The sequence below is a fragment of the Phoenix dactylifera genome, chromosome 8 (genome assembly GCF_051530095.1).
Source record: "Phoenix dactylifera cultivar Ajwa chromosome 8, Ajwa_hap1_PhDact_Kaust_v1.1, whole genome shotgun sequence".
Classification (NCBI taxonomy): domain Eukaryota; kingdom Viridiplantae; phylum Streptophyta; class Magnoliopsida; order Arecales; family Arecaceae; genus Phoenix; species Phoenix dactylifera.
Window position 1 is genome coordinate 25,207,985 of NC_143197.1, and position 26,925 is coordinate 25,234,909.

The 26,925-nt window shown below is 39.6% G+C and overlaps 4 protein-coding genes across 6 annotated transcripts; 3 read left to right on the top strand and 1 right to left on the bottom strand.

The window, feature by feature from the left end:
* Positions 1-4,405: 4,405 nt before the first annotated feature.
* LOC148702775 (tryptamine hydroxycinnamoyltransferase 1-like) lies at positions 4,406-5,864 on the top strand. The gene has a single exon (XM_088702084.2). It carries the CDS (start codon positions 4,513-4,515, stop codon positions 5,797-5,799), a length of 1,287 nt encoding a protein of 428 aa, XP_088558210.2. The 5' UTR covers positions 4,406-4,512; the 3' UTR covers positions 5,800-5,864.
* Positions 5,865-7,020: 1,156 nt separating this feature from the next.
* LOC148702776 (tryptamine hydroxycinnamoyltransferase 1-like) lies at positions 7,021-9,436 on the top strand. The gene has a single exon (XM_088702085.2). It carries the CDS (start codon positions 7,139-7,141, stop codon positions 8,435-8,437), a length of 1,299 nt encoding a protein of 432 aa, XP_088558211.2. The 5' UTR covers positions 7,021-7,138; the 3' UTR covers positions 8,438-9,436.
* Positions 9,437-13,945: 4,509 nt separating this feature from the next.
* Positions 13,946-21,458, top strand: LOC103706267 (UDP-glycosyltransferase 87A2-like). Of its 2 annotated transcripts, none has more exons than XM_008790325.6 (2): positions 13,946-14,648; positions 20,238-21,458. In XM_008790325.6, the coding sequence occupies exons 1-2, from the start codon at positions 14,144-14,146 to the stop codon at positions 21,149-21,151; spliced, it is 1,419 nt and encodes a 472-aa protein (XP_008788547.4). In that variant the 5' UTR covers positions 13,946-14,143; the 3' UTR covers positions 21,152-21,458. The 2 variants fall into 2 exon arrangements, with proteins under 2 accessions (XP_008788547.4, XP_008788548.4); XM_008790326.6 differs by having other exon boundaries at positions 13,998-14,648; positions 20,244-21,458.
* Positions 21,459-22,376: 918 nt separating this feature from the next.
* Positions 22,377-25,638, bottom strand: LOC103706266 (G2/mitotic-specific cyclin S13-7-like). Of its 2 annotated transcripts, none has more exons than XM_008790322.5 (10): positions 25,368-25,638; positions 24,641-24,749; positions 24,519-24,554; positions 24,366-24,429; positions 24,044-24,259; positions 23,823-23,948; positions 23,459-23,707; positions 23,216-23,374; positions 22,937-23,115; positions 22,377-22,843 (listed from the first exon to the last, which is right to left on the bottom strand). In XM_008790322.5, exons 1-10 carry the CDS (start codon positions 25,408-25,410, stop codon positions 22,678-22,680), a joined length of 1,347 nt encoding a protein of 448 aa, XP_008788544.4. In that variant the 5' UTR covers positions 25,411-25,638; the 3' UTR covers positions 22,377-22,677. The 2 variants fall into 2 exon arrangements, with proteins under 2 accessions (XP_008788544.4, XP_088559332.2); XM_088703206.2 differs by having other exon boundaries at positions 24,044-24,256; positions 25,368-25,545.
* Positions 25,639-26,925: the final 1,287 nt, after the last annotated feature.

Sequence of the window (26,925 nt, forward strand, 5' to 3'; positions counted from 1 at the left end):
GCTAGAAAGGAAAAGAAAGAAATTATGCCAAAACTTCAGCTTATCTTGAATCCTTTTTTTTTTCTTCCTGGCGAACGAGAATATTGAATCCTTTGATAAATCATAGGATTTCATTTCAGCCAGACTTGACATTGTTACCGAACTATTTTATTATATTAAATACAGTATAATATTCATATGATATTGTCTCATAGTATATTATACAATAGAATAATAATTCTTATCTAAATAATATAATAAACATCATGTATAATATTTATAATTTATAATTATACGGATTATAGTGTAGCATTATATAATATATTATATTATATTATAACTTTAATATTATCAATATAATAGAATCAATATCAAAATTCTTTTACCATAATTTTAAATGAATAATACAACATCATATCATAATATGAATAAACGGTGATATTAACATCATCGATCATTATGATACCAAAATAAATAATCACAGATCTTGTATAACCTAATATTGCAATTAATAATATATGATGAGTATACTAAATAATTAATCATATTATGTTAATAACATAATATTCGTTATAAGATTTAAAAATAACGAAAATAAAATTAGCATAACACTTAAATATAATAAATATAATAACTATGTTATACAAAAGAAAATGAATAATATATAATTTATTATGATATAATGTTATTGAAATATACAATGCACAATAACCCACACATCAAGTCAGCACCTAAACGAATAGCATCAATTATAGTAGTATAATAAAATATATTATAGGGTACATAAAATGAAAATCCACTTTATGAATTATAATCTACATATCTTAAAATATGAATGAATTTAAATTCACTAGTTTTGAAAATTAGGTCATAGTAAAATATATATCATATTATAAAAACCATTCATTTTGATATTGACAAGATATTGAATTATTAATTTACTTTTCAAGAATTAAACACAAAATGTGTAGTCTAACTCTCTCTCTCTCTCTCCATCCCCCACTCGCTATATATACTTGAGTGGATCTCTACTCAGATTCAGTCAGATCTAAATTAGACAATCAGAATTCTACATCAATGATCTAAGTCATTGGATGTGATCTATTATCTTTAAACTACTTATATATTAAAAAGCATATGATTTCAAGATCCTTAGCCTATTCTTCAAGTAATCAAAAATAACGTGTTATTTCATGTTATTCGATGAATTAATATATAGTCTAGGGATCTCCAAATAATATGATATTTAGTATGTAAGCAGATTAGATATAGTAGTTCATATCCAATAGCTCGAATCATCGGTATGGAACTTTCATCATCCAATCTAGATTTGATTAGATTTGAGTGGAGATCTATTTAATTGTAGCCTAGTCTATATATATATATATAGCAACTCATTTGATGAAAGATGCAAAAAACAATGCAGTTTTCCATTTTAAGCCATCACGTTGTCCTGGTGTCTGCTTGATATATCGCAAAACTCTATGTGCTGCATCCAAGTGGGATGTTTTTGGCTTGTCCATGAATTGATTGAGTACATGTACTGCATATGCTAAGTCCGGCCTGGTAATGGTTAAGTAAATTAATCTTCCAACCAGTCGGCGATATGAAGATGGATCGAAAATAAGTTCTCCATCATTCTCGCTAAGTGCCAAATTTGGTTCTATTGGATATGCCACTGGTCTAATACCAAGAAATCTTATATCTTCAAGTATTTCTAATGCATACTTTCTTTGTGAAAGGGAAATACCCTTTATTGTACGAGCCACTTCTAACCCCAGAAAATACTTCAAGGTGCCAAGGTCCTTAAGTTTGAAACATTCCTTCAAGTATTTCTTGAGTTCATTAATCTGCTCAAGACTGTTTCCTGCTAAAATGATGTCATCCACATATACCAAAACAGCTGTAAAAGTATCTTCATGGGAACGGACGAATAGTGAGTAGTCTACTTTGGATTGTATATATCCAGCATTAATGAGGGATCTCCAAATCATATGATCTTTGGTATGTAAGTAGATTAAATATAGTAGTTCATATCCAATATCTCGAGTCATCGATATAGAACTTTTATCATCCAATCTAGATCTGACTAGATCTGAGCACTGGAGATCTGTTTAATTATAGCCCAGTCTATATATATATATATAGCAACTCATTTGACAAAAGATGCAAAAGACAATGCAGTTTTTCATTTTAAGTCAGCACGTCGAACCTGGATGAGAAGAAATAAAGCAAGTTAAAAATAAGGTCACAGCAAGACTTGGATCGGGTCTTGGCATCAACCTCAATAACTTTACCAACTATACGAGTAGTTGACCCAAAAACAAACAAGAAAATGACTCATGCTCCCACGTAGAAAAGACACGTACGCCTATACTCTATTTGAAAAGTAGCATCAATGAAGTTGTACCGTCGAGTGTTCACTTTGTAATAATACATAACGGATCGACATTGCCAAGGCTCCTTTACGTACCTGGTTAGACTGTTGCTAGACCGCGATTAGGTGGAGGGTTCAGGCCTTGGTGCAGCAGGAATGAGAGAGCAATGACCGTCAACTTCTAGCAAGTTTCAAGATTATCCAAGACATAAAGAGATGAGAGAGAGAGAGGAGCATTTTGGAAAGAGGCTGAGGACCGGAGTAGGTGGCGGAACCTGGCATGGGGTACGTCTTCTGTTTTATCGGGCGCTAGATTTGTCCCGGCTACGTACGTATTTGTTGGCATGCAAGATAGTCAAAGTGATGATATGCTACTTGATATATTTGATGAACTATGAATTGCATGGTCCATTGAATGTGTGCCTGATGAAGGAGATTCCGTTCATCTTAGAACTGAGTCTCGAGGTTGTCACCGCATAAGTTTCGAGGAGAGCCAAGGTATATAGGACTCTTATCCACTGGTGGAAAGTGGGATCGATATAGCTGAGAATATGATTTTGTTCCAATAGGCCGGACAGATTAATTGTTCAGGATTGCTGATAAAATACCTTACAGAAGGGCTGTTAATTAATTAAAATGTCTCTGATGTGTTCCACAGAGAGAGGAGGGTAAATTGAGTTCCACCCACTGAATTTAATTTCTGTCATTTTACATTTAATCTATTTATTGCAAAGTAACTCTTGTCCCTTGATTTCAAAAGTTATCTGACAAGGATAATATGTCTGGAAAATAGAAATAAGCATGTAAGAAGCGGGGATGGTTGTGTAAGAAATCAAAAAGTAGACATAAAATGCTAGTTACACTGAGGACCAAAAAGTTAAGATTGGTAGCTCGTGACTGAAGTGCCCCTCAATTAATATACCACTAACCGTAAGTTGTGACGCCTTACTTTCATCAAATTCATTTGTTAGATGTGTCCAAAAGACTGTCTTTGTATGAGTTTACCGGGACAACCTAGGGCTTGTTTGAAAAATCTAGCAAGATGCGGTCGGATTTTTTTGATAGATTCATGAATTGGGCAGCCTTATTTATGGATGGCCCATGTTAATCCAATACCCCTGTAGTCCTAATCCTACGTGAGAGAAAAAAGATCTTCATGTGTTTACACCATGTCTTAATATTCAAGGAACACCGTACACGTGGCGACTAGATGAGCCTGCCAACAGACCTGATTTCTCTAAGATATTCCTACAGGAATATTCAAAATAGGCCCTTAATATTTTAAACCCATCTATCCATGTGTTACTAAGAGTGAGTGTTGGCCCTTTTTGTATCGTTCGGGCGTGCCACAAAACTTATTTGTGTCCTCGTATCCCATCCGAGTGTACCAAAGAACTCGTTGTTTGATAGAAAGGATGACAATAAGTAGATAGGTGCGCAGACGTGCTACCAGCTTTAGATCAGTCGTAAAGAGGTTGATCGAAGGAAAGTTACGAGAGTAGAGCGAGTCTTGGTGCCTTAATCTTCGAGAACTTTCACCATCATCACACTACTATTCGAAAAAATGGATTCAGATAGCGATAGGACTATAGCCTGGGCTATGGTACTAGAAATTTAAGTCAACATTATTCTTAAGATAGAAATCTATTGGTAAGATAAATTATGATAAAATAAGATGCGTTGACAAAATATATGAACACGACTATTGATCCCTGTAACTACCCACATTGCCATGATCCTCAACGATTTCGAAAATTCACTCCTAAGACCCCATCTATACCACAACCATGAACCATAGCACTATTCAATATACTTTCGTCCATGAATCGTTCCAATGCATCACAGTTAATCACAGCCAGCTTCTAATCTTTCGACTTCTCTATCCATGTTATGGTCAAATTCACTTCTTCGGCCTATGCTTCTATATTTAGTGTGATTTACAGTCGAACTCTATCCAATCTAATAAGGGGTATGTAACTTTTATCTTCTTGGATTTTATCTAAGCTGATCTATATGGAACTAGCTCACGGCCGCTAGCTAGATTGTTAAACGGTGCCCATCGTCTCTGAGATTGATGTCACCTCCATCGATCACAATATAAATCCATCTCCCGCACCCCTAACATAAGACCATGCAGCGCAGAGCTGGTAAACCAAATGGAGGTCCATGTCCATAACTCCACCATCATACCCCAAGCAAACCCAAATACCGAACCCGCCGAAGTACCCTTCACCATCTTCGACCGCTATGCACTCGACATCCATTATACCACCCTCTTCGCCTTCACCCCACCTACCTCCACGAACTCTGAACTCATTGAAGGCTTGTCAAAGACTCTAGTCCACTTCCCAACACTCACCTCTAGGATTGGTTATAGCCGCGACAACCGTCCATGCTTCCTAATAGGAGGCCATGGTGGAGGAGCACTAGTGGTAGAAGCAACGGTGGCCTTGAATTTATCGGACCACCTGCCACTCGAGCCATCGCCTGACTTCAAGCTATTGCACCCTCCGACCAAACAATCCAAGCACTTGTTCCAAGTCCAACTCAATCGCTTCAAGTGTGGCGGGCTCATACTCACAGTGACTGTGCATCATAAGGTGGCCGACGGCCAGTCCATGAGCACCTTCTTCGTTGCATGGGGACAGAAGGTTCGTGGCATGCCCATCGACCGCCTTCCCGTCTATGATCAATCGTTGGTCAAGCCCCGAAGCCCACCAGAGTCTAAATTTCAGCACTGGGGCCTGGATTTCCTGCCAGATCAAGGTGATTTCTCTGTGAATCAAGTTGATGTTGATCCTAGCAAGATAACCAATATACTGCTGCGCTACTCTTCGGAGTACATAACTACAATGCTGAAGGCTAGCATGAAAGAGAAGTACACTACCTTTGAGACTTTACTCGGCCACGTTTGGAGGAAGATAACAATTGCCCGTGGGCTCCATGATGGTGAATACACCACGATAGAGCTTTCGGTGAATGGTAGGCCAAGGTTGAAGCCTTCAGTTCCAGATGAATATTTTGGCAATCTGGTAGTTGATGCACATCCGAAGGCCAGTGTGAAGCAACTAGTGGAAGGAGGTCTTGCAGATGCTGCTAGACTCATTCATGAAGCAGTTGTTAGGGTTGACAGTCACTATATGCAATCATTTATAGACTTTGGGACAACAAACGAGGATGAGGACCTTGTTCCCGTATATCAGTTGAAAGGGAACGTATTGTCACCAACCGTGGAGGCCAATAGCTGGCTCCGATTTCAGTTCCAGCATGTGGAATTTGGTGGTGGAGGGAAACTGCGAGCTTTCTTTCCTACTTGGATCCCTGTCGAGGGGGTGGTGATGTTTCTCCCCGGCGTGGACGAGGGTGGAGGTGTAGACGTGTTTGTTTCTTTGCTCCAAGAGCATGCAAGGATACTAAGGCAGATATCTCACTCTTTAGATTAGATTTTCGGTTTGTAATAATAACACTGGCATCCTGCCAATGGCTAGTTAATTAGGCCGAAAGCTTGTGCTCGTGATCGCTAGCTCTACTCATGTCATGTCTGTATTTTAAATAATTGTGTCGTGGGTTGGTCTGTCGTATAGCAGGTAAGGGTTCACTGGATGTGAGTGTTTCAGTCCCTTTGGTGGTAAATGGTATTGCTGCTCTTTATTCACCTGGTGCACACGAAGCCGATCTTAAGTTGAATTTGGTGCGACCACTTTGAAGCAAATCTCTGACGATAAGTTACAAAAGATAACCCATCTCTTTCTATTATCAATAAATATATTCAACTCACTATTGAATAGATTGAATCAACTATGTATTGTGAACTTCCAATATTGTTTCACTACCAATAAACATAAGTTACAATATTGTTTCATAACTATATATTTCTAATGGGAGAAAATCATGAACGTAGCCTTAGTGCCTTACCCACTTTGATTGTTATAATAATCGGAGGAATTGAAATAATACATGCGGTAAAATACATGCGAACCAATTAGCCACCCATGTGAAAGAAAGTCTCGGGTCTTCTGTTTTCACGGGCGCTTTATTCCAACAAAGACAACCGGACGGGCCCTTTTCGTCTTTTCCGCAAGTTTGATAGCATGCATGATAGTCAAATTGATGACAAACTACTCGGCGGATTTGATGGTCACTGCGAATTGCATGGTTCATCGAAGAGTACGCATGAAGGAAGTTCAAGGAGTGCTATCGTAGGATTCTTGTCCCTTTGTGCGAAGTAGGTGGTATAGGCTACGGCTCAAAAATTAGTTCACAAGAGAATCTGGCTCAATGGGCCGGACAGATTGGATCAAGATAGTTGATGAATAAGGCGAATGGCTAGTGTGTTATCCTGTTAAATTGTCTGGTAGAGAGAGAGAGGGGGGGAAGGGAATTAATATGAGATTATTCCTATCCCTCGATTTCAAAAGTTATTTTACGTTTGCTTATTAATCAATATAAGTGTCTAGAAAATAGAAATAAGCGTGTAAAAAGCAAATTCTCCTGAGAATTCGAGTGAAGTGCTGCTTCTCATTGATGCCAAAAGCGGTGAGTTGTGACTGCTTACTATCATCAAATTCAAACGTTAGAGGTGGCCAAAAGACTATTCAAGTCCAACCTGTGTCACCTTTTGGAGTTTCTCATGAATACTAAAAATTTTAAACCCACTTACCCACGAGTTACAAAGAGTGATCGTCATCTCTGAGACCTACAACACCATCCATCCCAATATAAATTCATCTCTCCACCAACCAACACAAGACCATATATGCAGCTCAAGAGCTGGTGAACCAAATGGAGGTCCATGTCCATGGCTCCACCATCATAGCCCAAGGCAACCCAAATGCCGAGCCCTCCGAAGTACCCTTCACCATCTTCGACCGCTATGCCATCAACATCCATGTTGCCGTCCTCTTCGCCTTCACCCCTCCCACCCCCACAAACTCCGCACTCATCGAAGCCTTGTCAAAGACTCTAGTCCACTTCCCGACTCTCACCGGTCGGTTTTCCTGCAGCCACCGCAACCGTCCGTGCCTCCTAATAGGCGGCGGCGGTGGAGGTGCACTGGTGGTAGAAGCAACGGTTGCCTCGAATTTATCGGACCACTTGCCGCTAGAGCCATCGCCGGACTTCGAGCTATTGCACCCCCCGAGAGAAGAAGCCAAGCACTTGCTCCAAGTCCAGCTCAACCGTTTCAAGTGCGGCGGGCTCGTAATCGCGGTGACCGCGCACCATAAGGTGGCCGACGGCCAGTCCATGAGCACCTTCTTTGTTGCATGGGGACGGACGGTTCGTGGCATTCCCATCGACCGCCTTCCGGTCTACGATCGATCTTGGCTCAAGCCCCGGTGCCCACCAAAGCCTGAGTTCCAACACTGGGGCATTGATTTCGTGCCAATCTCGCCAAATCAAGCCGGTTTCACAGTGCATCGTCGGGTTGATGTTGATCCTACCAAGATAACCAACGTACTGCTGCGCTACTCTTCCGAGTACATAACTGCGAAGCTGAAGGCTAACATGAAAGAGAAGTATACTACCTTTGAGACTTTACTCGGCCACGTTTGGAGGAAGATAACAATTGCCCGGGGGCTCGAGGACAGTGAGCACACCGCGATGGAGTTTGCGGTGAATGGTAGGCCAAGGTTGAAGCCAGCAGTTCCCAGTGAGTTTTTCGGCAATTTGGTCGTCGATGCTCATGCGAAGGCTAGTGTGAAGCAGCTTATGGAAGGAGGTCTTGCGGAGGCCACCAGACTGATTCATGAAGCGGCTGTTAGTATCGACAGTCGCTTTATACAGTCATTTATAGAATTTGGGGCGATGTACGAGGACGAGGATCTTGTCCCTGTTTATGAATTGCATGGGAACGTGTTATCGCCCATCGCGGAGGCAAATAGCTGGCTAGGTTTTAAGTTCCAGGATATGGATATTGGTGGTGGGGGGAAACTGCAAGCTTTCTTACCTTCTTGGATCCCTGTCGAGGGTATGGTGATGTTCCTCCCTGGGGTGGACCGGGGTGGAGGAATAGATGTCCTTGTTCCCTTGCTTGAGGAGCATGCCCAGAGAATGAGGCAGATATCTCACTCTCTAGATTAGATCTTCTGTTTCTAATAACTCTGGCATCCTGCCATGCAACGTCCAGCCACGGAGAAAGTTTGCGTTCATTGTTATCTTTGCTGTTTATCTTATCTAAATTTTGAACAATTGTGTCGTAGGTTGGTTTGTCGCATCAAGTATGAGTTAAGTGTTTGACTCGTAACGTGGAAGTGTTATACAAGCACGACAAGTGCGTTGAATTCGAAATTAAAATGGTATTTTGTTTGCCTTTATTCACATAATGTACGTCAGGCTAGCCTTTGGTTAAATTTGGTGCTGCCACGTACGTTGAGGCGAAGCAATATAATATATATAGAGAGAGTTTTGCTACGGTACTATTATATGATTTTTATATGAAGAGGTAATAAGGAAAGGCAAATGCTCGATTAACTCAAATAATCTGCTCAAAGAGTCGCAAAGCAGTTGATTTGGCAGGGCGATGCCTTCTCCCCCACTTGCTGCTCTTTTCCCTCCCTCCACCACTCCTTCAGTCCTCACGAGCTGGTGGTCTACATTCTGGTCTCGGGCTGCTCCTCCTGTGGCGGCAGCATCGCGGCGGCAAGGGAGGTGTTCGATCGAATGCCTGAGAGGAGCGTGGTCTCCTGGCCCGCCACAATTGCAGGTCATGCCCGGTATGGTGACGTCGCCACTGCCCATCAGCTCTTCAATCAGCTGCCGGAAAGGTTTGTGGTCCGTTGGTATGCCATGTCAGGCTGGAATACTTCAATAGGATGAATATAATATGTTTGGGATTGATCCAAAGTGTGAGCATTATGGGTGTGTAGTAGATCTTCTTAGCCGCCCAATGTCTAGTTTGGGGTGTTCTGGGTGGTTGTTGGATCCATGGTGAAAAATCAGAGCTAGATAACGAACAGAAGCATAAAGAGAAAGAGAAGGAGAAACTGTATTGAGAATTTTCTTGTGTGTTGTCGTCCTGTACATGGTCCTATTTATACACAAAATTGAAGCAAATAAAGCAGGAATCATGTGATTGAATCATCAATGGAATTGCTAGCCGTTGTCCTTTAACCCTGTGATCCTGCCAGAATCCTCGGGTCCATTACTATCGTGATGGAAGGATCCTGATTCTTCGAGTCCTTCCTTAACAAACTCTGTGATCTTGTCATAATCTTCGGGTCCATTACTGCTATGATGGAAGGACCCTGATTCTTTGGCTCCTTCCTTAACACTTCCCCTCAAGTTGGAGTGGATATTGATGACACCCAACTTGTCAAGTAGATATTGAAATTGTGTTGGACCAAGTGCCTTAGTGAATAAATCTGCTAGTTCATGATCTATAGACATGTGCATAGTTTGAATAAGACCACTCTGAAGTTTCTCCTGAATAAGATGGCAGTCAATCTCTATATGCTTTGTCCGCTCATGGAATATAGGATTGGATGCTATATGGATTGTGAAAGGAACCCTTGCGGGCTGCATGCATTTATTTTCAAAAAAAAATTACAGCGGAAGCATTTAAAAATTAAACTATTTAATTTTCATGCACGTTAGAGATCAAATCTCTACAACAAAAATAAGAACCATGATTTAAATATTTATGTAAAGCATGAAACAATGATTGCATATCTAACATACAATTCTGAAATTTCAGCAACCCTGAAATTTCAGCAACCATGTTTAAGATCTAATCTAAATTTTAATGAGATCAAATCTCATACCTGATTCCTTGGAGTTCTTGGATGACTTCTTGATCACGCTTTGCAGCCGCACACATATCTGGTCTTTATAGATTGTCCACGCGAAGCCCTAGGTAAATCGTCTTCCGCGGGAGTGCTAGCTCGCGCAGGAACGCTGCAATGACTGAAGCTTTCTCCTTCTAAACACTCAACCTTTGATTGTTCTTCAAGGAGATGGAGGATGGACGTGAGGAAGAAGGAGAAGAAGGGTTGGAGGCCCTCAGAGAATTTTTTCAGAATATTTTGAAACCTCTAAATATTGTATATTCTGAACCCTAGGCATGGGGGTCTTTTATAACTAAAAGACCCCCCCCACGCCTCACACCTAATTTAGCCAATTAATTTGGCTGATAAAATCCCCAAAAAATTATGGTGATTTGCCAGATAAACATATCCAAATTTCGTGCATTTTGGATCCCTAAAAGATAGGAATTCATGCGTCCAAAGTTCAGCCACAGACCACCCTATTTCATGCGCCATGTAATTCCTACAAATTAGAAAATTCATATAAATATTTTTAGGAAGATTTGAGGTGCCATTTTTATAGAAAATATAGCCCCACGCCTCCTCTCTTCGCACGCCAATTTTTGGCCAAAAATAAATAGGATAGGCATGGAACATCTTAGGGATAAATCAAGGTGTCATTCTTCTCTAAGAAGGATAAGGATGGGTTCCTAAAATTTAGGGATTCTTCTCCTTATCTAATTTTGATTATTTGGACTCACAATCCTCATCAAATAAGTCCATTAAATTGATTTGGATCAAGCCCAATCCAGTTGGGTCATGTCCCATCAATTGGGTCAAGCTCAATCTACTTGGATTGAACCCAATCCAATTAGGTCAAACCCTGATGCAGCCGAAATTGAATCCTATTCAATTTTGCTCAACCTAAGCCCAATTACTCAATCAAATTGAGTTTATTAGCAATCTAATTGCTAATTAATCCTCCAATAATTCAATAATTATTTTAATGCAACTTTTGTTTAGGATAATTTGTCAATCGAATTGACCAAATTACCCCTAAATGATTCTTAATCATCAATCAGCCATTTGATCAACCTAGAAACTTCTATGCATGCGACCCCATAGGTTCGAACCTAAGCCGATAGCACAAGAACAACTTCTTGTACTAATCGAAATAACCATCTAGTAATGGTACCCGACGTCCAGATAGGCCGAATGATTGCAAAGCAACATTCAAAAACCCTTGGACTATGGTTACCGTATAATTCATCCTTATGACTCCAAATGCTCAGGACGACTTCAGAGTTCACTGTCAACTCTTTAATCAGTTCATCTATAATGTGTTTCAACTTTACAAATCCTGTGACTCTTCACAAGGATTACCGTGGCCAAGGTTTTGCTAAATTGAACACAAGGGCATTATCTCCTGTCACTAGGAGGGGTCAATTCCATCTTGACTCACACATCGACTTCGCAAGTACTTGACTGCACCCAGGAAGGACACATATACCCATATCCACTCAGAACATCTCTCGACACTAGAGCATTCCGGAATTGGTCACGTTCAGTGAAATGTACTCCTACACTTCACCTGTGTGACATATCAGTGTCTCCACACTCCTTGGTTAAGAGGACAACCAACGTATATGTCACACAGCGACCTAATCTCGATAATACTGTCGTCCTAGTAATAGCATATCATTTGATCGCGAACAGTTTTAAGGACTTGAAAATAAATCCTCCTTTATCATAAAATAAGTCCTAAGGACTTCATCATATAATAGTTCATTTGAAGATGTACAATGAAATGATGAATAATGCCAAATAACATTTTATTAATTTATCAATTCATTTACAAAATTCAATCATCAACATACTGACGATTGACTCTTAGGATACAATTTCCAACAGATTGCTGCTCTGTTGTCACAGTACATCTTAACTGGCTGCAGATGAGGTACATTAAGGTCTGTCAATAGATATTTCAACCAAGTGATCTCACGACAAGTGGAAGCCATAGATTTATACTCTGCTTCTGTCGAAGAACGTGACATTGTCGTTTGTTTGTTCGTCTTCCAGGATATAGGCGACTTCCCAAGTAAGATGCAATATCCAGTCACTGATCGTCGAGTGTCTCTACAACGCGCCCAGTCTGCATCGTAGAATGCATATAATTGAGTACCACTATCAGCAGAGAGGAAAATTCCTTGTCCTGGTGTCTACTTGATATATCGCAAAACTCTATGTGCTGCATCCAAGGGGGATGTTCGTGGCTTGTCCATGAACTAACTGAGTACATGTACTGCATATGAGTCCAGCCTGGTAATGGTTAAGTAAGTTAATCTTCCAACCAGTCGGCGATATAAAGATGGATCGAGAATATGTTCTCCATCATTCTCACTAAGTGCCAGATTTGGTTCCATAGGACATGCCACTCGTTTAGCACCAAGAAATTCTATATCTTCGAGTATTTCCAATGCATACTTCCTTTGTGAAAGGAAAATACCCTTTGTTGTACGAGCCACTTCTAACCCCAGAAAGTACTTCAAGGTGCCAAGGTCCTTGAGTTTGAAACATTCCTTCAAGTATTTCTTGAGTTCATTAATCTGCTCAAGATTGTTTTCTACTAAAATGATGTCATCCACATATACCAAAATAGCTGTAAAAGTATCTTCATGGGACCGAACGAATAGTGAGCAGTCTACTTTGGATTGTGTATATCCAGCATTAATGAGGGTTGATGAAAGTTTTGCATACCACTGTCGAGATACATGCTTAAGACTGTATAGAGATTTGTTGAGTTTGCAAACATTAGTCTCTCCTTTCGTCCGAAACCAGGAGGAAGCTTCATATAGACATCCTCGTCAAGATTGCTACGCAAGAAGGCATTGTTGACATCTAACTGGTGAAGATGCCATCCGCAAGTAGCTGCAAGGGCGAGAATTGTGCGGATGGTGACCATTTTGGCAACGGAAACAAACGTTTCAAGATAATCAAGCCCCGGCCTCTGACTATAGCTCTTGGCAACTAAGCATGCATTCCGTTGCTCCATAGTGCCATCAGAGTTGAATTTAAACTTGTAGACCCACATATTGTCGACAAAGGTTTCACCAGGTCGTAACTCTGTCAAGGTCCAAGTGTTATTAGTTTCTAAGGTATCAATCTCCTCTCACAAAGGAAGCATAAAGAGAAAGAGAAGGAAAGACTGTATTGAGAATTTTCTTGTGTGTTATCGTCCTGCCGTGAGCCCGTGATGAGAGGACTTTGGTTCTTTGGCTCCTTTCTTAACACATGGTGACATACGCCAATATATGTACACAGCAAAATGTCGCCTAATAATGAGAGACAAGCTCGTGGTCAAGATGCCCGGTTGCAGGTGGATTGCCGTAGTCTATGAGAGATTCGTCTCACCCCCCCTCATCCCAAGAAATATTGTCCAAGCCTCGGTATTTGATGTGATGCCCTGCTCCGTAGTCTTATTTAGTAGAACATGCGAGCAATTGTTTGACTAAGAGACTGTTTGCATAAAAAGAGGAGCAATAAGTCTTGATGAAGGCATAGAGAAGGGATAAAACAGTGTTTGATGGCCTATAGAATTCGGTGCCACTGTGCATAATGGACAAAAGACACAGAACCCAATCTTATCACATAAAAACTTTATATTTGCTTGATCCAAAATAAAAACTTGGTCGTTATCCTACGGAAACTTGCCGGCCACTTATCGCGCCGAAAGTAGAAAGCCGTCCGCTAATTTTCCATCTTCGAGCTGCTCAACAACCCCCGCGCCTCGTGGTCATGGCTTGCTGATTAAATAAACGGGAAATTACTTTCCCATCCCTCTGATGACTCCACTGTAACAAAAAGTTCTTAAATAAAACCTCGGTCATCTCACTCACCTGGGGTGACGATATCCATTCCGTCTCCAATTTTCTCACCCCCTGATCGCATCGAAAACCCTCTCCATCCCCTCCCCGCTCGGGAGCAAGTGCGAGCGACCAGAAGAGAGAATCTGGACGTAAGTGCAGCTAACCTCGACCGTCCGATCATGTCTCCCCCGAATCTGGACGCAAGCGGAGCATCAACATGCTGCCACGTGGTGGCGATGCCGTACCCGGGGCGCGGCCACATCAACCCCATGACGGCCCTCTGCCGCCCCCTCGCCGCCCGCGGCGTCGCCGTCACCTTCGTCGTCACGGAGGAGTGGCTCGGCCTCCTCCAATCCTCCCCCGCGCCGCCGCCGGGCGTCCGGCTCCGCACCATCCCCAACGTCATCCCTTCCGAGAAGGGCCGCGCCGCCGACTTCAACGGCTTCCTCGAGGCCGTCTATACCAAGATGGAGGACCCCGTCGAGCAGCTCCTCGACCGGCTCGAGCCGCCGGTGACGGCCATCGTGGCCGACACCTACCTCCCATGGGCGGTGGCGTTGGGGAACCGGAGGAATATTCCGGTGATCTCGCTCTTCACCATGTCGGCGTCGTTCTTCTCCGTCCTCTACCACTTCGACCGCCTTCCTGTCGCCGGAGACCGGCCGCTGCTGGTGGACGAAAGCGGTGAGTCCCGTCAGCAATTCCACTTTTTGCATAATAGGATTACGTAAAGCCAATTGATCCCAGTCAGCAGAAATAAGAACCTTGTCAATAATTGGAACCTTTTTAGCATAATAGGATTCCGTAAAGCCAATTGATCCCATTCAGCAGAAATAAGAACCTTGTCAAGCTTAGCATAATAGGAACCTTGTCAATAATGGGAACCTTTTTTGCATAATAGGATTACGTAAAGCCAGTTGATCCCATGGTCAATAATTTACTTCTATTACTCTTAAGTTTCTTTTACATAAACGTAAATCAGTAAGCTGTACCTCTTGAACAAACATATTGAATAATTCCATATCTCTAGGTCAACCTGGATCACCACTTCTATCACAACCACACCTTGTCATATTAAAATCCCCACACACTATCCATGGAACACCAAAAGAAGCTCTAGTATTTCTTATGTCTTCTGAGCACCAATTTCTCATTTAAATCCTAAGTACCATATATATGAGACAATAACCATTAACCTTAGAATTAATAAAAGTAAACATAACTAACATAGAATGCTGGCCTTGCACTTTTTCCACACCACTAACCCACTGATTTGACCAACCAATTAATAAAACCAACAATTCAGTCTAGAACCAGCAAAAGATCTGAGAAATGACATAGATGTTTCCTGAAAAGAAGCCAAAATGCAGCCATTTGCTTCGGTGCCATTCTTTAACAAGCTTCTCTTAGAAAGGTCACAGATACCCCTAACATTCCAATATAAAAAGCTTCAGTTCTGAAAGAAAAATCAAAGTAAACAGAAAAATGAAATTAGAAGATAAGAGGAGCTATCGTCCTCCTCTTCCTTCTCATTTTTCTTTAACAACAACTCCAACTCAACTATCTGCTTTACCCTTTCTACTTCTTTGATTTCATTTATTCCAGCAGAACTTTGGACCAATAGACAACAATTTACATTTAGCAGCCATGGTTATAAGTTCCTCACTGGTTAACCTATCCAAAACTGTGATCATCATAGAACCAAGAGGAGCATCTGCTGAATCTTTCTCTGACTTCTTAGTCATTTCATTACCTTCATAATGTCCTTCTTTCTCTTACTAGCTCTGTCCAACATATGAGAGTTATCAGTACCATCTGCAGTAAATCTGGCGCTCTTTCAGATAGAAGAACCTGCATTATTATCCAAAACACCAACCTCCTTTTGCTGAGAAATAGGAGATGTACAAGATTTATTCAAAATAACTATCGAGTCCATAATACCATCAGTAGCTGCCTACTCACCAAACACTGACTTAACATTACTGCAATTATAAATTGGATAACATCTATTAAGATTTTATATTGGGTTACCTATTTTTATGTAAAAAATGATGATTACCTTAGGATATATCAAGATAATTGGCTTAAGCAGGGAGGATAGAAGAGAGGAATTTCTCGATGTAGAGGAGGACAGTTAATGGGTACATTTAGGCTCCAAAGAAAATGTTCCCCCCTTCTAAATCATCAAAGATCCCAATCTACACATTTTATTGAACATTTTTATAAAAATATAGTATTGCTCACTGGTTACAAATACACTTATTATTGACATCCGCTTAGGTTTAAATGATAAAAAGATGAATTATTTTTTATTTGCTTCTTCATGTTCCATTAAAATTATATGTAATTTTTATATACCCTTAAATAGTAGGACAATTTAGGACTTGATGTAGTTAGCTTAATACATTCCCACTAGAGAATATATAATGTATAATAATTATTTCAATAATTTCTAAAAAAATTAAATTTGATTGGTCAACTTATACTATTTTATTTATGCATTCTGTTGTATAATGTTGTCTAGATTTGCTATGTAAAAGAAATAATGCAACATGAACTATGAGATTTACATTATACAGATAACGCAAATTAGATTATTAGTCGTCTCATGCAAAGATGATGATTTGAGTATAAATCTCAAAGATCATCATACACCCATTCTAGTCGACTGGTTTGCACGACAGACCTAAAGTACATCCTTTGCACCCCCACCCCCCCCCCCCCCCCCCCACAAAAAAAAAAAAAAAAAAAAACAAAGGAAAAAATCGTGGGTCCACCCTTGGAGAAATTCATGTGGATGCGGTTATAATAGACATAGGGTGTTTATACTGAACTCTACCCCACCACAAAATTCAATGTTGATGGCCAAGAAATGAAAATATAAGCCACTGGATGTGATCTAGAAGGCCTAAAATTTATATAAACAAAAATCATATATTTTCTCGACCCCTCAAGTCATCCCAAAATCAAAACAATATATGTTCCATTATAACTATTTTTATCGGTGATCTGATGCATCGGCTAGGTGTCTTTAATTCATATGATATTTTGTATATAGATATTTTAGGCCTTCTACATCACATCCAACAGCCTTAAGTTTTTATTTTTTGACTACTAATATTGAATTCGGCGGCAGGTATAAAGTCTTTTCTTTAGACCCTATGTGTATTATAACCATACCCATATATACATACATGTATATATATATAAATACATACATATATACATATGTATATATCTATGTATTATATATATATATATATATATATATATATATATATATATATGCATGTATATAGTATATGTATATGTATAAATCACTAGCAACTAGACATGTGCTATTCATGTTACAGATTATTAAGAAAAAGAATTTAAGAAATTTGGGGATAAGGAGATAAAACATGAAATATTAGAAAATGTATCAATATTTTTGTTTTTAAAATATTAAAAAAAGAGTCAAAAGGGTGAGGAATAGGTAGAGAATTCTTTTTAAAATATAGACCAATCGGTTTGGAATGTCTAATAAAAAAGGTAGAGGTGCAGAAACAAAAAGAGGCACACTTGGATTATATATCGTGTTTTTATACAAATATTCATGAAGAGAGGAACTAAGATTATTATTCTCACGAAATTTGACAGATGGAATTTAAAATATATAAGCATGCATACACGCATGTATATATTTGCACTGCTACTTATCCGCCTACTAATGTCTAAAATCTCACATTTATAATTCTTAATACATAAATATATACATATACACATACAGTCTTATTTATATATTTTTAGTTTAATTACTAATATTTAGGTCATTTTACACCACCTTTTAATTATAGCATGGATATAAAATAATCATAAATCATTTTTTTTGAAAACAATGCATGAAAAGTTAACATATAATTTAGGAGTATAAAACTAATTGAAATTTGATTAATATATAGTAAAATTTTGAAAATATATGAAAAAAAGTACATGTATGTTCTTTATCAAAGAGGACTCTTCAAACATTATGAGCTCTTTGAAATAATCTCGTCTAATTTAGTGTTTGTACTTGATTTTAAATTAAGTGTAACTTTTCAACTTCCAATAAAACATTGTTACACAGTTATGTGTCAAGTGCTTTCTATTCATGATTTAACTTTTGGAGCGTATAATTTGATGTTTCATCTATAAGCTTCTTAAAGCATGAATAATTTTAGGTTTATTAATTGTTCAAGATATATTTCTTGGTTGCTAGTGGAAACTCTGACTCAACCTACCTAAACCCAATGCACATTGATCATCCTAAACCCAAATCAACAGGTCTTATGATATTTTTATTACCCAAACTCAAAGTCGACTTCAAGAATTGATGCATCTTATTGTATTTTTATTTCCTGAACTCAAACCCGACAACCTTCGAAGGATTGAGTATGGAATAAGACCCACCCTACTAGGTCTGCATAACTTAGCGAAACCTGGATGACCTGACCTGATATGACCCGCTAGGACCCCTGGTGATCAGTTTAGTGTTATCTCTGGCTTCCCTGTTGAGTGAAATGCTGGTGTTATTGAAACCTTAACTTCAGCTATCTTCATGTTTGGTGCTAAGTTACATTCTAATATTGAAGTATGTTTACTAGCTCACTAGCTAACAAGAAGAAATTTTTTCCTTTTTTGCCTTTTTTTTTTGTTTGTTTTTTGAGGAGGGTTGGGGGGGGGGGGGGGGGGGGGGTAAGCATAGTTTCAGCTTCTTTGACGGTATCAAAAGGCTTAGTATAGTAGCTGATTTTGATATCTGAGTAATGCTATGGGGGTTCCTGCACACAAAAAGCTATCCTGCCACATGGTATGATGCTGACTTGCAGGAATTGATTTGAAGTGCTTGTTTATGAAGTTGCCAAGCTGGACCTAATGGGTGCAAGGAACCTTTTTTTGCATAATATTCCAAAGCATTTTCCTTGATATCTTTTCTGCTTCTATAACCTCATTCTTATTAATGCTCCCAAATTACAATGTTCGACTAATAAATTTTCTCACTTAGCTCCATCATCTTCTCTTTGCCCTTTTAAGGATTTTGTTTGGTACAAACTTTCTAATGTGCCTACAGATTTATGATTATCTTCTCTTCAATTATGTCAAGTAGAATTATATCAAAAAAACTGTCAGGTAGAACATTATTTACCCAATACCAGCAAGCAAATATCCGTAAAGAAATATCTGTCTTTGTGTGGATGCTAGAGACCTAGGTCTAATCTGCTGCCTGCACTCATAAAAGAAGGTGGTGATATGCATTTGTTCCACCTACTCTTTTTCTTCTTCAAAAAAATTTTATCAAGTTACTATCTAATCTTACTTGATTGATCCCTTGTCAAGGACAATACTGCATGTGATTCTTCATGGCCCTCCAAAGATTTTTCATTGCAGAACTCATTGGCAAACAATGTAGAATGCATGGCATCTAGATCAAAGAATCATTAACAATATGAGTTGAGTGCATATGACTGCTTTGTTTTGGAGAAAAACAAAGTTTCTCCCCTTTTGTGCTTATGCTGTGCAACTACTAAGGTAGTTCCACTACCTACCAATAGATTTTCTGAGTTTTGTGCCAAATCTCTCATCCAAAGTTGCCTAAGAAATTGGAACCAGCCTATATGGTTGGTGTCATGTTTAGCGCATGTTAGATAACATTCCTAAATTTTGATGAAACATGCCGTAGTCCGAAACAAGATCACGTAGACGATGTTTAAGGTTCATCTTCGCTAGTCAAGGAACCATGATATAGCTTCTTAGTATTTCAGTACTGAATGAATTTTGAGCATGCCTTAAGATTTGCATTGTTTGTTGAAGAGTGGCCAATCTGCTGAAGATTTTTATCTGGCATAAGCTTTCTAGTGCTGCACCATATCAATAGGCTAGGTGCTTTATCCTTTGTCTGGATTAAACTTTCTTCTTCGAAAGAAACTAAAACATAGTTGATTCAAGGACATTTAGGCTTTTTTTTCAATTAAGGATAGCATCAGTGGGAGAGCCACATTCCAAGTTGAAGTTGGAATCTCTTCCCGGTGCAACACTGGGTAAGAGGTACCAACCAGCAGACTGAAGCCTTATTAGCAATTTAGGCTCTATTTGAATCTGGGAGAAGTGAAGCCTTATTTGCTCTGGCAACCTCAGTATAGTTGTCAGTTAGTCCAGCCATAACTAATTTGCACTTCATTGAATTCACTTATCTAGTATCCAGTTGAGTTAAAGAGAATGCTTGGGTCTTGAAAATGCTTTTTGTATTTGCAATAGATGCAGATGAGCCTTTGGAGCAGTTTTTTCCTTGTCTTGCTTCGGTGAGGTTGTCTGATTTCAGAACTGTCCGTTCCGTGCTGACACTGAGACAAGCATTGGAAGCCTTCTCTTGGGTAAGGAAAGCACAATGTGTTCTCTTCACTTCGTTCTATGAGATTGAGGCTTGTGTTATAGATGCATTACGAGCAGAGCTCTCTTGTCCTGTGTGCCCGGTCGGCCCTTCCATTCCTTATATGACCCTTGAAGAGAAACCAAAGGAGCCCATACTGCTTAATGGCAGTGGCAAGGACTACTTCGACTGGTTAGACTCCCAACCAAAGAGCTCCGTACTATATGTCTCACTGGGCAGCTTCCTCTCAGTATCAAGCTCTCAGATGGATGAGATTGCAATGGGCTTGCGTTCTAGTGAGACCAGGTTCTTGTGGGTTGCTCGTGGGGACTCTTCTCAAGTGCAGGAAATGAGTGGTGTCATGGGCTTAGTGGTGCCTTGGTGTGACCAACTGAAGGTGTTGTGTCATCCTTCGGTTGGGGGCTTCTTGACTCACTGTGGCTGGAATTCAACTCTTGAAGGTATGTTCACGGGGGTGCCAATGCTTACATTTCCTATTAGTTGGGATCAACCACCTAATAGCAGGCTTATAGTGGATGAATGGAAGGTAGGTCTGAGTCTGAAGGAAATGGTGACGAAAGACGAAGTAGTTGGGAGAGAGGAGATTGCTAAAACTATTAAGAGGTTTATGGAAGATACAGTTGAAAACAGGGAGATGAGGAGAAGAGCTGCAGAACTGAGAGAGGCTTCTCATAGAGCAATTCAAGACGGTGGATCATCATGGACTAATTTCAATTCTTTTGTCAGAGATCTGTTAGATGCCAGTATAACTTGTAGTTTGTCTTATCAAAAAGAAAAATAACATGTTGTAGTCTATGTATGAATAGGGCCCCTCTAAAAAGAGGAGAGTTTGTCTTCTCAAAAATAAAAATAATATGTTACAAGTCTATGTATGAATAGGGCCCCTCGGAAAAGAAGAGATTTCGGGTTTCAAGTCTCGTGTAGTAGTACATCCCTAAGTATCTTAACTTGTTGTAGTCCATGTATGAATAGGGCCCCTCTAAAAATAGGAGACTTTGTCTTCTCAAAAATGTAGTCTATGTATGAATGGGACCCCTCTAAAAAGAGGAGAGTTTGTTTTCTCAAAAATAAAAATACATGTTGTAGTATATGTATGAATACAAATGAAGAATCAGAGCACATGGAGCCATCTCAAACATAATCAACTTGAATTCGGGACAGCTATTTGAAATCTTAGGGAAAGACTTGACTTATTATCTCATGTCTGCTTTTTGTGAAAAAAGACCAATTGAAGGGGAGGTTTTCTTCAAGTAAGGATATATTGAGCATGTTTTCCGTCTCTTCTCGAGAAATAAGTAGGGTATTTTTTTGCAAAATTATATTCAATTTCATATGTGGCAATTTCGCCAAGATCTCTTTGTTAATTGGGGGAAGAATCAGATGTTTCTATCAATCTACTCTTGTGTGATTTCTGTTAAATCATATACTCGGAGGTGGATGCATGGCGGACGATTTCCAAATGGACTCCTCATATTCATTAGATAGAAAAGATCGCCAAAACCCTAAGTATCTTAACTTGAGATTTCAGGTTTCAAGTCTCGTGTACATCTTAACTTGGGTAGTTTTTGGAACGAAAAAATCTTGTTCTACTTTGGACTTTCAGAGGACTACTGAATGGAACTTCACTTGCTAGCTTGCATCTTAATTAAACAGAAACTGGTTGTCTTGATTATTTTTTTTTCTTACAACTGAATGGCTTGATTCACATAGCACAGTAGCCAGATATAAAAGTATAGCAGTGATACATGTAACGTTACTTATTTTGCTTACGTCTTGGGTCCTGCACTTTGAACATGCAGGTGAAAAAAGCTAGATTATCGTTATAGATTCTCATGTATGTGAACCAAGAGATGCTGGTATCCTTTGGAAAAGGGTGGCGGCAACGTGCCAAGGTGTTCTTTCTATCAAATCTAACTACAACGTCGCTGCATAAAAATTTTACGCACAACGAGAAAAGGATTTATGACATAAAAATGGCTTGGATAAAAATATATATATCATTATGCTTCGACAAAAAGCTGCTTCATAAAAATCAGACGTCTCAACAACCAATGGGCAGCAAACTATATGCACATTAAAAGAATGCAGTAAACTGTTTTGCTTCCTTCAAAGTAATAAAACTCTGGAGTGAAGAGTAGGGACCAAAAACAGACAAAAGGAATCCCTCTGTATCATCAACTTGGATGATTCAGCACCACCTTCTTTTCCTCACTGATTCATCTCTCTGGAAACAAAGAAACAAATATATATTAATTACCAGTGGGTAATCCAGCATCACTTCTCCCAGATCACTTTCCTTGAAGCATTTTAACTCTTCTTCCTTGAAGCATCCAACAACTCTTCCAACAGTTTTGTTGCTGGGGGTTGCAAAGCCACAGCTCCAAATTGCTCACTTGAATACTTCTTGTACACAACCTTCAGCTTGCTCTCTGGTGCCTCTGAGTGAGAGTTCACCAAAATTTGTGCACAGTCCCTGCAGCATCCAAAAACAATATTTTTCAGTAGGATTGATTACTTCCCTCTACACATAAATATTTGTAACTAGTGATCAGGCATAACTGCATACAATAGCTGTGGCTCAGAGAACCCTGTGTAGTGCCTGAGTGTTTCAGTCCAAAGTGGGCTTTTCTTAAGAGTGCATCTAGCTGCATAAACAGCAGAAGCAGCAACCATTGATGGGCAGAACATGATCATGGAGTACTGCATCAGACCTAACTCAGCAAAGAAGAAAACCATGTGCTCCATCTGCAATTTAATCAGAAGAAACTAAAGTAAGAACTGCAATTGAGACTGCTGAAGGGAATGAGCAATAGAAAAACACCAGAAAACCTCCGATTAATATTACCTCTTCGTCGCATAACGCGGCCTTCAAAAATCTCACAAGAAATACGTAAGGCGTGGGAACGGTTAAGTTCCATTCCAGCTTGTTCAGAATTCCTTTCTCCATGACTAGTATTTGCTCTCTGGTATAGGCCCTATCTGATATGCAGATGAAATCATTGACCTGCACCAGATGCCCAAGCTTATTGGATTAAACAATCGATGGAGAAATTAGAAAAAGGTGCAGATAGTTGTAAATATAGCCTACCTCTGGAGCCCATATCTCCTCGTACTTGCACGCAATTAGCATGGCAGAGACTCCCACAAGCTGGAGTTCTCTCCTCATGACTATTTCCTTTGAAAGGTAGCGATCAATGATGTAGAAAGTCAGGTATAGAGTCTCAGGCTGTAGCTCGAATTTGTGATGCACTTCGATCAGCCAGTCGGTCAGAATTGCTCTCATCTTCGCATTGAGCTCCACTTGTGAGTCCATGTAGTCATGCGGCCGGAAAGAGTTCTGCATCAACAGTTGAAAACAAACAATTTCAGCAAACATTGGCAGTTATGTACAGAGGTTAATGGATAATGAGAAATTATAGATAAAATTGGCAGAGTTTATATGAAAAGTGTACCTCAGCAAGTTTATAGAACTTGTAGATATCTTCAACATAATCCACGACAGCCAACTGATCATCGGCATCCGATGCATCAATATCAGGAACCAAATCTTTGGGTTTGTCAGTGACTCCACAGGCAGCCTGACATGGATGGAATGTGGAGGAACATTTAAGTAAACTCATCACATACAAATCAAAGCAGGTAATGTTATAGTCTAGTGGGAAAAAAATTATACCTTGCTTCGAGCTGTAAGTACTTTAGTAAGTGTATTGACCTTCTTCCTTGAAGACCTGCTGCGGGAACTACTAGTCTCAGATTCTTCCTTTGTTTTCTCATCAGGGTTGGTCTCAATGGCTTTTTTCTCAGGCTTTGGCTTAACAGTAATCTTCTTAGTTGCTTTTGCGGCAGCCTTAACCACTGCTGCTCCATCAGCAGGAACAACTACAGGCTTCTGCACCATCATTAATGAGGCATACAGAAATCATTCATTTAATCCATCCTACCACTGATAACGACAAAAAAAATTATTGGAAACAATATGGAGGTGATCAATGTACCTTATCGGCGGCGGCGGCGGCGGCGGCGGCTTGCGCGTTTGCAAGGAGTTGAGCACCAAAACTTCTGAAATAAAACAAAGGATATGAGATGAGTTGAACAAGAGAAAGAAAGAGGATTAGAACTGCAAGATATGGGGGTGAAGATGAACCCACCTGGTAATGGGCCGATTAACTGTGGGAAGCGGCTTCCTGAACAGAAGAAAATATAAAAGAAAGTTATTTAAAGCATCAAATATATGGATCCTGGGGGAGAAAATAAGGTATGGTGTTCTTACCCTTCAGCAACTCGGACATTGACTAGATTACCAATATCTCCAAGGGCTCGCCGGTTCTTCGCATCTGCACCGGCAGCAGCTTTCTGCTTGCCCGCAGGAATAATCGCGCCTGATGATTTTAGAAGATATGTTATTGATTTAAGACACTCAAATTAATATCTACAAGAAGATCATACGCAAGAATTCAAGAAACCTCTTCCTTCAAAGGCCGCACGTAGAACAAGAATCCATGAAGACAAGAAGATTAAGGAGAAAAATCACAACCAAAACGAAGCAAGGAAAGAAATATCACAATATTAAAGAAAAATTAGGAATCTATCATAAAATCAAAAGACATGATCTTGCTGAGCCTGCTCCACAGATGAAGCCAAGGTTAATAGACTCAAAGAACCAACATTTCCCCCTGCCAAATTAAAGCGACGGAAAAGAGGACGCTAACCATTATTACCCAGAAAACTAAAAGGATCAAAGATCGGAAGTTTTTAAAATCCACAAAGAAAAAACGAACCTTTATGAGACAAAAATTTCTGGAAACCAGAAGAAACCTCGACATAGATACCATCAAGACAAAATAAAGAAACCCAACAAAAATCCACCGAAGAAAAGAAAGCAAAGAGAGGAAGATCCAAAAAGGAGCCAAGAAGAAAAGAAACGATCTTTTATTGTAACAATCTCAAGAAACCCATCGAAAAAGGATCCATAGATTACAGTTCTCCCGTAGATTTACCTTTCTGCTGCTGGGAAACCACAGCGTGATGCCTGGTAGCCATGGATTCTTCTCCTTCCTGGTTCTTCCCGAAGAGACTCAAGAACACCGACGAGAGGAACGAATGGAGGCGAGCCGTCCGCGGCTTCCCCTCCCCTTCTACGCTCGGATTCACCACCACCGCCTGGATTCAGCTCTGAGAGAAGAAGAATAAGGACAAGTCCTTTCTATTCTTCCCTTCCTTTCCTTCCCTTCTGCTCTCTTTCTTGCACTATCTGCCTCTGTCTTCTCTGTTTCTCTCGGCTCGTTGGCCTCACATTAAAAGGCCGGAGGGGAGGAGGGTTGCCTTTGGGAGGAAGGGTGCCTCCCAACGGTCGAATTTTTTAAAGTCTCAACGGTCCGATCTGCGAAATCCTACGGCTCAGATGGGGCAGAGGAGGAAGTGCTCCTAGAAAAGTAGCCGTTGGGGAGCGGGTGTGGTTATTAAAGCAAGATTCCTATTTTGAATTAATTAACGCCGTTCGATGAACTTGATCTCGGGGCATGTGGCCCTGAGGAATAACGGATGTTTAGGGTGCACTCAGGTTGGGTGCAAATGGGTTGGATCAACCCAAGACCTATCTGGACTCGGCCATTGGACCACTTCAAACAAGGAGCTACATGTTTTCCTATATATGCCTATCTGTAATATGAACAAATTTTAACCCATTAAAACTGGAAGAGTAGCTGAATAGCCACAATACCTAGTCCTTCATCCATCACATGAGATTTTTGCTAGGGGATCTCAACAAACAATAAAAAAAAAGGTGTGCTAGTATAATTATCATTGCCATGAGCACTAAATTTTAGGTACTTTTTAGTATGGATTTTATATATATAATCACTTGCGAAATCTTTACGAATACTTTAAACAACATGTTGGGTGCTCAAGTAATTTCACTAATTACTGACAATTTTCTAAATGCATCTCAAAATGTTCTTTCCCTGAATTGTTTTTCGAATTATTCTCAAGATTTAAAGATTTGTTCGTTATCATATCTTTATTGTGCTTGTTTTGCATAAATAAATGCATCATTTTTGAAAAATGTATACACATAGATATCATCAACAATGACATATTGTTAACATTCATTAAAGTTGTTTCCAAATATAATCATTTTTGCTTTTTCCAAACTTTTGATGAATGATGAGTACTATTAATCTTTTAACAAACTTTATTTGAATTATTCAAGTATTATATTTCATGCATATCACCCACTATGAAGTTACTTATTATTTCTATAATTTGGATTTATCCCTTCTTATACACCCTGGCTTGACTCAACCAAGTTTGAGTCCCAAACTAGTTGAGACCGGCTATATGAATCATTTTCTCAAATTAGGGTTATATTCTCTATGCTAATAGATTTTGGAAGTCTTGGACTTTATTATTGAGTTTTCGCCACATAGTCTTGTAAACACTGATCTCGCACGTGTATGCATGCACCAATGTACACACACGCTACATGAATATAAAAATCACATCAAATTATTGCCGAGAGAGGCCTATTATATTATTATTTAATTTACCATTTTTTGT

What these genes read in the sequence shown, in the direction of transcription:
- LOC148702775 (XM_088702084.2), top strand. Translation starts at nt 4,513, where the DNA reads ATGGAGGTCCATGTCCATAACTCCACCATCATACCCCAAGCAAACCCA.
- LOC148702776 (XM_088702085.2), top strand. Translation starts at nt 7,139, where the DNA reads ATGGAGGTCCATGTCCATGGCTCCACCATCATAGCCCAAGGCAACCCA.
- LOC103706267 (XM_008790325.6), top strand. Translation starts at nt 14,144, where the DNA reads ATGTCTCCCCCGAATCTGGACGCAAGCGGAGCATCAACATGCTGCCAC. An exon ending in GCTGCTGGTGGACGAAAGCG is followed by an intron (nt 14,649 to 20,237) that starts GTGAGTCCCGTC and finishes TATTTGCAATAG; the next exon opens with ATGCAGATGAGCCTTTGGAG.
- LOC103706266 (XM_008790322.5), bottom strand. Translation starts at nt 25,410, where the DNA reads ATGGCTACCAGGCATCACGCTGTGGTTTCCCAGCAGCAGAAAG. An exon ending in GTTAATCGGCCCATTACCAG is followed by an intron (nt 24,430 to 24,518) that starts GTGGGTTCATCT and finishes GTTTTATTTCAG; the next exon opens with AAGTTTTGGTGCTCAACTCC. An exon ending in CCGCGTTATGCGACGAAGAG is followed by an intron (nt 23,116 to 23,215) that starts GTAATATTAATC and finishes ATTAAATTGCAG; the next exon opens with ATGGAGCACATGGTTTTCTT.